General features: G+C 38.8%; 1 protein-coding gene across 6 annotated transcripts in view; it reads right to left on the reverse strand.

The window, feature by feature from the left end:
* The window catches only part of PTPRD (protein tyrosine phosphatase receptor type D), a 2,140,681-nt gene that overhangs the window by 415,026 nt on the left and 1,712,929 nt on the right, over window positions 1–12,726 (reverse strand). For all 6 annotated transcript variants that reach the window (XM_060014745.1, XM_060014746.1, XM_060014743.1 and 3 more), the window contains one exon: window positions 2,760–2,926. In XM_060014745.1, the coding sequence (XP_059870728.1) occupies window positions 2,760–2,823 (64 nt within the window). In that variant the 5' untranslated portion in view covers window positions 2,824–2,926. The remainder of the gene's footprint in view (window positions 1–2,759; window positions 2,927–12,726) is intronic.

Genomic DNA, 12,726 nt, shown 5'->3' on the forward strand with positions numbered 1-12,726 from the left:
AATATATATATGGCTAGATGTGCTAATGAAAGTGTAGGGAAACAAATCAGTGACCCAGTTGATACAAGCCTGAGAGATATCATCTTTCTATGATGGTGAAGAAATCAAATTTTTCTTCAGTGCTACTTGTATCTTGATTTTTTTAGGGTTTTAAGAGAAGTTAATGGCACAATTTAATGGGTTACAATCTAAATCCTATTTCATCAATTGTTCTTTAAACATTCTTAGTGGCTAAAATCATATCTCAGACCCTACCATGTGCTTTCATGTACCAGGAATATCCTCGAGTACATTACTAAGGGATGTTCTTTCTTCTTTTAAAATGTACCTTAAAAAATATGGCTAATTTTTCCTCTTTCCCCAGGAATGCTCAGGTTACGTATGCTATTCAGCAATGCCAAATGAATCTGTTAAAGGGAAAATATCCTGGAGTAAGGTTGAGGAGATAGGGCAAAACCAAACAAAATTGATTTGGCAAAGAAGAAGCCTCTCCCTCTTTGTAGCTGCTAAGGGAAAAGTGAGAGAGAAGGGATTCTTTTCCAGGTTACATCTTGAGGTTGAAAACTGCTATCATGTAAATATATAACATGGTAAATATCTTAATTTAACTAACAATCGCTAATTCACTCAGGCCTTTGTTATTTCTTGCTTAAGACTCTATTGGATAAGAAATGGATGAAAGAGTAGAAGAGAAAGACAGAGAAGGGGACGAGCAAGAGGAGGAGGAGCAGGTGATGATCATTTATCGTCTAGATTGTTTTTAAACCATAATTTTAAATTTTAGGGCTTCCCTGGTGGCACAGTGGTTAAGAATCCACCTGCCACTGCAGGGGACACGGGTTCTAGCTCTGATCCGGGAAGATCCCACATGCCACAGAGCAACTAAGCCCACGCGCCACAACTACTGAGCCTTCGCACCGTAACTAGTGAAGCCCACACATCTAGAGCCCACGCTCTGCAACAAGAGAAGCCACCGCAACAAGAAGCCCGTGCACCGCAACGAAGAGTAGCCCCCGCTCGCCGCAACTAGAGAAAGCCCGCGCGCAGCAATGAAGACCCAAAGCAGCCAAAAATAAATAAAAATAAAATTAATTAATTTTTTTTAAAAAAATACACATAATTTAAAAGTTTAAAAGTACTTGTTCCTCAATGCTTGATATCTGTCTGCCACTTTCCACCAGAGAATTAAGCAAAAGCAAAGCTTCTCAGTAAGAGAATATGCTTACTCATCTGGAAGGATAACTTCATGAATATATGATAATTAGATCTAATAACTTTAAGAAAATCCCTAACTGAGATCTGATATTAAAGTCAGGTCCCACGGCCTTAATATGCTTTTGCCGAAAGCTAACAATTGTAAAACAACTTACTTTTTCACTCTAGCCAAAACTGAAAAATAAAGCCATATGCCTGATTTCTTTAAAACACTAAATTTAGATTTCAACTTTAAAATACATTTTGACATAAACGGCTTTTAACACAAGCATCTTTCATTTGGGTCTTTTCCCAGTTAATTATTTGCTGGCATTGTACTCGAAATTCCTTGGCTTCACCTTAAACCCACACTCCCAAGTGCTAATTAGGAGACTATATACATTATTAACCAGAAAATGTTGTGCTTAAAACATGCATGTTCCATATGTATCCTATTATTAACAGTATTCTTTTCACTCCTGGAAAGCTCTCTTTAAAAAATAGAGCCCTATTTAAACAAAGAAATGGGCTGCCATTGAGGAAATTCTTGTTGAAATGCAATTAACAGGTAAGGGCCAACATGACACAGGATCCTTGTCTTCGAAACATCTTTAACATGAATCAAATTTAATCTCACTGAAATAGTCAGTGGAGGGAAAAGGTAATGACTGCAGACGTTACACATTTTAATAGTACCAAGGGGACTCCCGAAGAGAATGGCTGACTCTCATATGAGTTAAACCATTACTCGGGACCAGACGTGTTGGTAACTACAAGCCAGAGACATGCCTTTTTCCAGTACTGCCTCTTCCAAAAAATCCAAAGGACAGATGGGAAAAGAAACGTATGTAAACAAGGTAGGCCTCATGATTTCCTAATTACAAAGGAGATGGGATCTTCTCATTAATTGGCAAGCTAATTGACCACAATCTCAGTTTCACAAATTGAGTCCAATAATCCAAACTTTGGGGTCTGTACTCCACAGAATTCTCCTCACACTTCCACACCCTTCATCCAGCCACAAAGTTGTCAGTTCTGCTTGATTTCTTTGAATACTGTACTCCACGACAGCTGTCGGAAACGGTACATTAGAACAGCTGCTGTGACAGCTACAAGGGCTTGGAAGTTTAATTGGGCTCAATGTGACATTGCACATTTTTCTAAACATACAAATAGCCACAAAACTAAAGAAATTTCTAATGAGTCTGAGCAATATTTACTTATTGGCACCACCAACTGGTTAATCCCAGTTTGCGTTGTATCATTGGTCTCATAATACCTTTTGCTACTGGGCTGGTAAGAGTATCAAAAAAAAGAAAGAAAAAAAGAAGGGCAAAACAGTAGGAGCGGTTAGATGCACAAGAAAAAGGGCATTAAGACAGAGAGGAAATGGTAAGCAAGCCATGTCAATAATCTCTTTGAAAGGCTGGCTGGTAGCCAAGGAGGATCCCACAGGGTCTCAGGATTTACTTCCAAAGGAAACATATTCAGAGGCCCTGAGCGTGGTGACAACTGCAAACAAAACCACTCATTATAGCCCCCTAGAGAATGGGAGAATGGCTTACTCTCAGCATCCGCGTGGAGGAAGAAGGCAAGGAACAGCAGCAGCGGCCTGGCTACGTGCACCATCCTGCAGCTCGGCACCAGCACACACTGGCAGCTTGGAATCACTGCCGCAGAAGCCGCAGCGAGCCGGACCGATCTGAAATTTCAGCTGGAACACCTTCAGAGCCTGTAGAGGGAGAGGTAAAGAAAAGAAAGGGAAGAAAACACAAAGACACTTAGACTCTCACTCTTCTCCCCTTGTTCCATCACAACCACCACGAGAGATGCAAAACACTGTTGATACACCATAAATGGGAACCATGACACCTTTGGATGAGGAAGCAAACAACCTGGTTTGTGAAATGGGACTCCCCAGGTTGACCTTGCTCCCATGCTCAGGCCACCCTGAAGCCAACCCCTCTAGAGAATTTCATTCTCTGCTCATGCCACCTTTTGGGCAACGTTCTATGAGAAGAACCTGTCACTTCTTATGAAATATTACATGACTACTTGGATGGAAGAAAGTCCATCAATGCCACAAGCAAGATTTAAGAGAAGCTCCACCATGCAGGATAAAAGTCTATTATTGGCAGAATAATGGAAGTTGCTTTCCTGGCACCAGGTGAAATCTGCTAATTCAACTTCTCCAGCTAAGCAGTAGAGGTTAGAATTTTTTACACCATCACATTTGGCTTCTTCCCTGAAGACGCATCACATTTGAGTCTAGTTTGGCTTCAATAAGTCAAAACAATAGCTAGCAACAGCCACTTTGACTTACAGGATTTTTATATGCCTCCTGGGCAACGGCTTAGGTTTCTCAACTTTCTATGTAAAATCAATAAGCCACAGCCTGTTTTCGGAGAGCCTACTGCGTGCAAGACATCAGAGTTGCTACACAGCACTTCGTGTCGCAAGATACAAAAATGAGTCAGAGTCCATCGTCTGTGACTTTCCAGTTTAGGAGGGAAAATAATACAGGCACATTGGATGACTAGGACAAGTTAATACGTGATTAGTGCCAGGAAGGAAAGCCAAATAATGCCATGAAATTCAGGATTAGGAATGACATCATGGAAAAAGCGGCATCTCCAACTGGGCCTTGGAGTACAGGCAGAATTTTACCAAAAGAAAGGAAAGGCATTCCAGGAATTCTATACAAAGGCAGGGCAGTGAAATGGGAGCTTTGGCAAAGGTGAGTTGCCTGGTTGGCCTGAAGCAGGGCTTCCCAAATATCTATATGCATCAGAACCACCAGGAAGGCTTGTAACTGGGCACCCATCCACCAGAGTTTGTGATTCAGGAGGTCTGTGCTGGGGGTCCAAGAACTTGCATTTCTAACAAGTTTCTGAGTGATGCTGATGGAGATGGTCCAGGGTCCACAATGAGACTACTGGGTTGGTGTGACGGATCCATTAAGAAACCACAAGAAGATGAGGCAAAAGAAAATGTCTCATGCTTTAGGTGTACTTCCTTATTAGCGTTTTTGGCTCTCTGCTATTTTTACCGTACTGTTTCATTTAAATTTCCTACATGCTAACTTCGTTTGTGCGATTGAAATAAAATTGCAGTATATTAAAAAAAAGAAAATGGCTCAGGCTTAAAAAATAATAGCTCATGGAGAGCCTTGGATGCCTCCCTAAGTCAACCAGCCTTTTTTTCAGCAAACCACAAAGGGAGCTATTTAATGTTTTGGAGCAGAAGAACAATATAGAATGAAGCTTTGAAAAGATTAACTGACAGCTGAATGTGGGATGATTTACAGAACACTATTATCAAGAGTCACAGGTAAGAAGTAACACAGACCATAAGAGTGATGGTGGTCCTGGTGGGAATGGAAAAGAATGGAAGTGATGACTGACTGGCTCCAAGCAATTTGAAGTATGGCTCTTGGGGTGATAAATGATAGTTCCTACAGAACCTTCAATAAATCTAGCACAACATTTTGTACAGAATAGGCTCTTAATAAAGAGAGAAAGAAAGGGCATATTTAATGTTACTGCTTCCTCTGTCACTGTGAGAAGAACTTGAGAATGACAATCAGAATTTGTTTGCCAATGAAACAGTATACCTTTAAGTTTTGCATCTAGGAATATCTGAAACACATAAAATTCTTGACACAAAATACTAGAGACATCCAGAAATAACCTAAAAACTTAAAATAACTTGCAGTTTAAAAATTATTGTTAATGCAGATACTATAGTGTGTCTTTTTTGAAACTAAGCTTGAGCATGAGAATAAAAATTTTTTTAAAAAGATATTATCTGGGCTTCCCTGGTGGTGCAGTGGTTGAGGGTCCGCCTGCCGATGCAGGGGACACGGGTTCGTGCCCCGGTCTGGGAAGATCCCACATGCCGCGGAGCAGCTGGGCCCGTGAGCCATGGCCGCTGAGCCTGCGCGTCCGGAGCCTGTGCTCCACAACGGGAGAGGCCACAGCAGTGAGAGGCCTGCGTACCGCAAAAAAAAAAAAAAAAAAAAAAAAAAAAAAGATATTATCTTTGTCATACTATGAATGAATGGTGTGAACACAGGAAAGATAAAACTAAAAGGAGGGGGTATGACCATTCTAATTACCATTCCACTAGATAGCCTTTTTTTCCTTTTGAACTGATTTGTAGGTGGCATGAAGAAGCAAATTGTACGTTGAAACGCATGTACTTGAAACCAAAAGCTAGCCAGCTGCTCCAAATCAGCTATTGTTATCTATCTCATCTGGAAAACAACTTATCAAGCAGTTCACAGCTATCAAATGTTAAAATTCTCCAAACTTTATAGAAGAAGTGCTAAAGGAATCAGCTCTCTCCCTCTCCCCCTTTCACTGCTCCCACCCTCATGCCAGCATTTCAAATGACAGCAAAGTCCAGGAGACATCAGTCCTGTCAGACTCAATTTGTGTCTGTGCAAGCGTATCAGAGCCAACTGCTACATAATGACTCGATGCAATCACAGAGATGGAGATGTATGAAATGCTCTCTCAGGAAAGAGGTGACTTGGCTCTCCCCCTTCTCAACTGGAGCGCCATAAGAAGACTAAGTTCTTTCAAATGAACCTACAAATGTTACCTCTGACTTTAAACAGTGATAGGATCTAGAAATGAACGCAGATGTGAACATACCTATTTTTACTTAAATGGGCTATGCCCTTGGCCGAGATATGACAAAAGGAGATCAGAAGTGTAAAGATAAAACCAATTCTAGATGTTCATTCTGGCCAATCTCCACTCTGTATCTTGTTTATTACATAGAAACTTTGCCAAAAGGAAAATGCTGGCTTGTGTATTAGTAAGGTGGAATTTGAATTTTGGAACAAAAATGGGCAGTAGATTTTTAAGAAAACATTTTCAGTGAAAATAATGTGGTCCAGCGGTTAAGACTCTGCACTCCCAATGCAGGGGGCCCGGGTTCGATCCCTGGTCAGGGAACTAGATCCCACAACGAAGAGCCTGCATGCCACAAGTAAAAGAGCCCACATGCTGCAACTAAAGAAAAAAAACATCCCACATGCCACAACTAAAGATCCCGCACTCCGCAATGAAGATCCCGCGTGCCGCAACTAAGACCCGGTGCAGCCAAATAAATAAGTAACAAATGTTTTTTTTAGAAAAGGAAAAATAAAGAAAAGAATGAGGATGAATGAATGTTATAAGTAGTTTCCTGTAGTTTCCAAACTACAATGTTATAAGTAGTTCCCTACCCTAAAGAAAGGGTAGCCAAGCACGCTGCAATGAAAAGGGCAAGAAAGGGGGTTTGGAGATAGTAAAAGACACCATGGTTTAGCTTACATCATAAATTATTCTGCATTTGTGCAATAGCCCTCAGCAGGGGTTAACTCCGTGATTTTTATATACCTTGCCCTTTGTGTCTTTTATTAACTGGGACTGGCAGATAAAACAACCATCTAGATGAGCTAAAAATAATATTTAAAACTCTCTGATTTCTTATTGCTCACAGCACAAAGATGTTAACAATAATTTTGTTGATTTCCAATCAGCTCAATATCTACTTTTCTATTTATGTACATGTGTGGTTAGAGAAACTAACAGCTCAGAGGGCCAGTGTGTGCAATCTCATTTGAAATGAAACAAGAAAAATACACTTGCCCTGAGTCTTATATCACTGCTTCAAGTGATCTGATTAGCTGACACCTAACTCTTTATCTTCAATTTAACATTGGAACCCTTTCTATAATAAGTATATTTATATTCAAACTGATATGAATGTTTAAGGATTGTTTTCAGCTTTCTGTATTGTTGGTGTTTCTGTAGATTATGTTAACATAAGAGGAAAAAAAAAAAAGGCTTTTCTTTTTAAAAAGATATCCTACAAGCCCCTTAGAGAAATGAGTGACTGTAGGTTTTCTGCAGGAAATGTGCACAACGAGCATGGAACATCTTGCCATACCAGGAAGCAAGGAGGCTTTCAGGAACTACCAGGTTATATCCAAAAAGACGAGCCAAGGTGACGAGGCTTGGCTCCTACATCGGTCAAATGTAGGAAAAGCTGAGTGGCAAAAAGAATAACAACTGCAATGAAATGGAACACATCACATTAAAATCCACGAGTTTGTAATCTTAAGAGTTATTTTTAAAAATTACATTGGTCAGTCTAGGACAAAGTTAAAGAATCAAATCATTATTCTGAGAAGAGGGAGAGAAAGGGAAAGAACTAAGTTTTTTTCCAAGAAATCTCCATAAGTACATTAAAAAAAATATATTTTTTAAAATAATATCTAGCTTTCACTAGATATTATTTATCCCTATACATCTTGCTTCTTTCTGTCTTAAAATAACCCTATACTTTCAATTCTAGACATCTTAGAAGCAACAATATGGTAATGATATATATTTTTTTTTCTTTGCGGTACGCGGCCTCTCACTGTTACGGCCTCTCCCGTTGCCGAGCACAGGCTCCGGACGCGTAGGCTCAGCGGCCATGGCTCACGGGCCCAGCCGCTCTGCAGCATGTGGGATCTTCCCGGACCGGGGCACCAATCCGTGTCCCCTGCATCGGCAGGTGGACTCTCAACCACTGCGCCACCAGGGAAGCCCCTGGTAATGATATTTAACCTGAGCATATACCCATTAAGTTGGGGAGATGGTGTGGTAAGGAGGAAATCCCTAAATGCTGTGACTTCTTTTTATCAAACTCCCAAACCAATCAGGCCTCTATAAATCAACTAGAACAGATTTCCAACCATTTAAGAGAAGGAAAAAAAAAAAACTGTAGGGAGGATGTGCTACCAGGAAACTGATTTGTAAAAGAGACACAACCGGGGCTGCTGTGGCCTGGAGTTTATAGCAAGCCCGGTAGAGACTTCTGAGGGCGCCCTGTGAGTTTCCTGTGCCTTCAGCACAGAGTTACAAGGACACAAAAAGAAAAGAGAAAACACAAATCAACTTTCAACATTTCACTTATTCACAAGAATTTTCCAAGAGAAGATAGTCCCCTAAACAGTTTATCATGGTCTAGGACAAGAATCCTCCGGCACTATCCAATCAAACTTTCTGCAGGATAGAAAGATTCTTTATCTGCACTAATAACTGACCACTGTAAACATAGCTAGTATAACTGGGGAAGTAAACATTTTCCTGTATTTAAGTTTAAGTTTAAATAGCCCCATGAGGATAGTGGGTGCCCCACTGGACAGCAGAGACCATAGCTTCATTTTTCAACAGCACTGAAGAGCACAGCTATAAACAAAGCCTACATTTTCCGGGTTGTAAACTGAAACAATCAGGTGGGAATCCTGAGTCCATGTAGTCCTTGGCTTCCAAGTAATTAGACTCTAAGCGTTCACTGGGTTAGGTGAGGAAACCCACTTAAGCTCTGGGTCACTTACTTCCCCATCCCTGACCCTCACACTGCCAAAAACAATCATTTCATTGTTTCAAACTACTTCATAAAATGTGGGAGATCAATGAGTGGTCAAGTGTGTAACTGGAAAATGTCCAAACAGAAACACTGTAATTAAAAGGAAAAAGATGGGTATTTCATTATCACAGCCAGAAGAGCTGTATTCCCCACTATGAAAAGTCCCTGTTTGGGATATAATAGAAATGGGAACTTTGACAGCAAAGAAACACCACATTTCATAGACAGGAAAGGCAAGGATACTTCTACACATCCATATGACATTATGTGTATAATGCTTATGAAATGGCCACGTTCAATTAATTAATATCAATGAGGAATATGGACAGTACATTCTTAAAGACATGCAGCACCGAAAGCCTCGACTATGGAAAACAGTGCTGAGATTAAAAAAGGGCAATAGAAGAATGTCATTAAATTAAACACATCCAATATACCTCTGAATCTAAAGACTACAAGGAATCTAAAGAATATAAGGAATTACTTTTATGAAATAAACTGAAAACTCCTTAAATTATACTCTTTCCCATAACAGCACATCATGTCAGAACTCTATTTTGCCCTAAACATGTTTTCATGACAATAAATTGGGAGAAAAAGAAAAACCCAGAGGGGGTTTATGAGATATTATGTATAAATACATAAAAATAACTCAATCATCTCATTTTTGGCTTAGGCTAGGACTTAGTTTGAAGACAGCAGGTGACTGTAAGTACATGATAACTCTTTGGTGAAATCAACTGGATTATTAGAATAACTGAAGAGTAAAACAATGCCTATCAGTATGGATACATTAAAGACTCTTCATATGTTTAGTTCTGATACAAAGAGAGAAAAGCCAATGGTCTGAGTTTTCTATAATTCACTTTTCAAATTACTATTGGTAGAATCCCTGTAAGATTTCAAATAACTTTACATTCGAGGCACCCATAAATATTAGTTACTTTCAGAAATGGCAAAATGACGTTATTAACTTTGATCGTTTCTTTCTCCTTCAGGAAATAAAAATGAAGTATGCCATGAGAAATGAACAGATAGGGGATAAAAAAACCTCTCATCTCTCTGTCTACCTATTTTTTCCCTTACAAACAGAAATATAATTCTGATTTGAAAAGTACGATAGCTTTAGAAGAAGCATCTAATGTCTTTAAGTGATTATTGCGTGTGATAACTTCTATCCAGTTTTATACAACACTAGTGGAAACTTGCAATAGAAGTTAAAATACAAGTCTATTCAACATGCTGTTGGACTCTGTTATTTGTTCCATTCTTCCTAAAATACATTTTAAAACTCTGTTATTTGTTCCATTCTTCCTAAAACACATTTTAAAAGTGAGAAACTGATCAATCTTGCAAAGTATAAACAGATATGTAACCCAGTCACTCTTACCCAAAAAGCAGAACACAGATTATATTGCTTTAATCTCTGGGCATTTCTAAATGGATGTGAAACCATCATTCCTGAATTCATTACTCCCGATTTTCTTTTTTATTATCTTAAAAAACAAAAGAGTACATTTTTAAATGCATTTTGTTTAAACTACATTTTGCTTTTAAAATACATTATGAGTAATAAGGTTTTAATTATTCTTATGTCCACTTAATTTGTTTTATTTACATCAATACAGAGTAGAAATCTAGCAATACATGACAATTATTTTACTTATTTACTATGAAAAGTAATTTTTAAAATTCATTTTGTGGAGAATTTACCACTCCCTTTAGCAATGATTACTTTTTTCCTTAAGATTATTTTTAAAACAAAGGGTCTTTTAATAATAGTATATAATAGTTTTTAAATACTTCATTACTATAGCTCAACAGAAACTGATTTTGCCTATTCACAGGTGTTACATCTATAATTCCATCTTCAGAATGATGAAAGCTCTAGACCAGTGGCTCTCAACTGAAAATGATTTTGCCCCTTCCCCAGCGGACAACTAGCAATGTCTGGAGACGTGTTTGGTTGTCACGATGCAAGGGGAGTGCTAATGGCACCTAAGGGGTAGAGCCCAGGGATGCTGTTAAATATCCTACAGTATACAACACCACCCTCCACAGCAAAGAATTATCTGGACCAAAATGTCAACAGTGCCAAAGGTGGGAAACAATGTCCTAGAACAGTTCATTAATGTTGAAGAAAAAGTTTTAATTAAAAAAAAATGGGACTTTTCAAGGCCTGTTTCTAGTATATTATTTTCTAAACCCATCAATTTTCGGTGTTTCCAGTGCAGTTTTAGATTTGAATTTCTGGGTATGGAAGTCAAAACACTATGGATGGCTCCCACAGTTCCCTTTTTGTCCTAAGCTAGAACTGAAGTTGGCTTGCCTTATGGGAAGGTCAGTTCACAGACTTAGATGACATAAACATTGTCACCAATTAAAAGGATGAATCTGTTAAATAGGGCAGAGACTGCACTGATGTCTGTCAGTGAATGGATGTAATTCCCATTCCTTATGATGGGAGCTTAGCTCTTCTCTGAGGGAACAGTCCCAGGATAGAAATATTCGGTTCCAAGGAATGTTCTTTCACTTCACTGTCAGCAACAGACAGTAGAATTGTGAGAGGTCATCATGAATGGCTGGGGAATGTGGAATTAAAGCATCTTCTCTTCATTTCCCCAGTGTTGTCCCCATGACTTATCCCATATCTCTGTGAAAACCTATGAACACCATACATAGTAAAGTTCTATGTGGAGAAACCAAATAAATGGTTATTAACCAAACAGAAACACAACCTAAAGAAAGGGTAGAGAGAACAAATATCGATCATAGATATTCAATATACATTCTCCGCCTCTCTCACCCGGTATATTTATTTTCTTAGTTATATTGTACTCCTTATCGTTAGTGCCTTCTTCGCATCTACCCTTCTCCATGAATGAAACCAAAGATTGATAAAAAGCAGAAAAATTACAGATCATCTTGGGCAACCCCCTCATGTAACAGACAATGAAGTGAAAGGACATAATGAAATTAATAACCTCAGGACACACATCTGGTTAGTCTCAGGAGAGGTTTAGGACACAAACCAATTTTCTTTCTTGTACAGCATTCTGCTTCTATCATCTCTGACTTACTATAATGGAGATATCTAGCTTAGGTGAGGTCACAATTAATTCTAAAATGAGCACAATCAACAAAAGTTATCTTTTTTAATTGGCAGAGAAATAGTCTAAGGATTGGCCCAAATGAAGGGGGAAGAACACCTTAAAAGTTAGGTAAAGGAAGTAAGGATGAGATGATCTCACTGAATAAAAGTATTTGAGAGTTGTCGTCCTAGATCGATAAACAATTCACAAATGAAAGTTTATCCCATGAGTCAAAAATTCTCCCAAAAGTCAATCTTTAACTTAGTAACCCATTATTATGTACTTGCATATCTTAGAGTCAAAGAGTTTATAGGTGTGCTTAGAAATAGAAATGATTAACCAAAAATAGATTTTTAAAATTCTCACATATTAGTAATTGAATTAATAACATGCAAACACATGTTTATACCACCTTGAGGCACACTGATTTTGTATATTATTATCTAGTTCTTTTTTCATGGAGTTCTTTTCTCTTTCATCTAAATTTTAGCAAAAATACATGTTGGCTAATTGGGAGTAGGTAGGAATGCACTCGATGATGAATTCACAGAGATATATAGGAGAGTTACCCAGGTGGAAAGATGCCAGCCAGAGTGTACTTTATTATAAAGTTGCTAAGGGCAACATGCCCATATTGAAAGAAGAAATGACGACACACAATAGTTATTTTTCAAAAGCAGTGGCTTTTGAAAGTTATAAAGTGATTTGATAATAAAGTATGAAAATTTCCTGCAGCAATAAAAGCACTAGGCATTTCCCATACCAAGATGTGTCAGTCTAGGAATGAAAACAAATCTATTTTTCCCATAGTCACTCTTTCAGAAAATATATTCGAGACCTCCGGAAAAAGGCTTTGTAAAATACTGTTATCTTGGGGACTTCCCTCGTGGCGCAGTGGTTAAGAATCTGCCTGCCAATGCAGGGGACACGGGTTTGAGCTCTGGTCCAGGAAGATCCCACATGCTGCAGAGCAACTAAGCCCGTGCGCCACAACTACTGAGCCTGCACTCTACATCCCGTAAGCCAC

Source organism: Delphinus delphis, chromosome 6 (assembly GCF_949987515.2).
Source record: "Delphinus delphis chromosome 6, mDelDel1.2, whole genome shotgun sequence".
Lineage (NCBI taxonomy): Eukaryota > Metazoa > Chordata > Mammalia > Artiodactyla > Delphinidae > Delphinus > Delphinus delphis.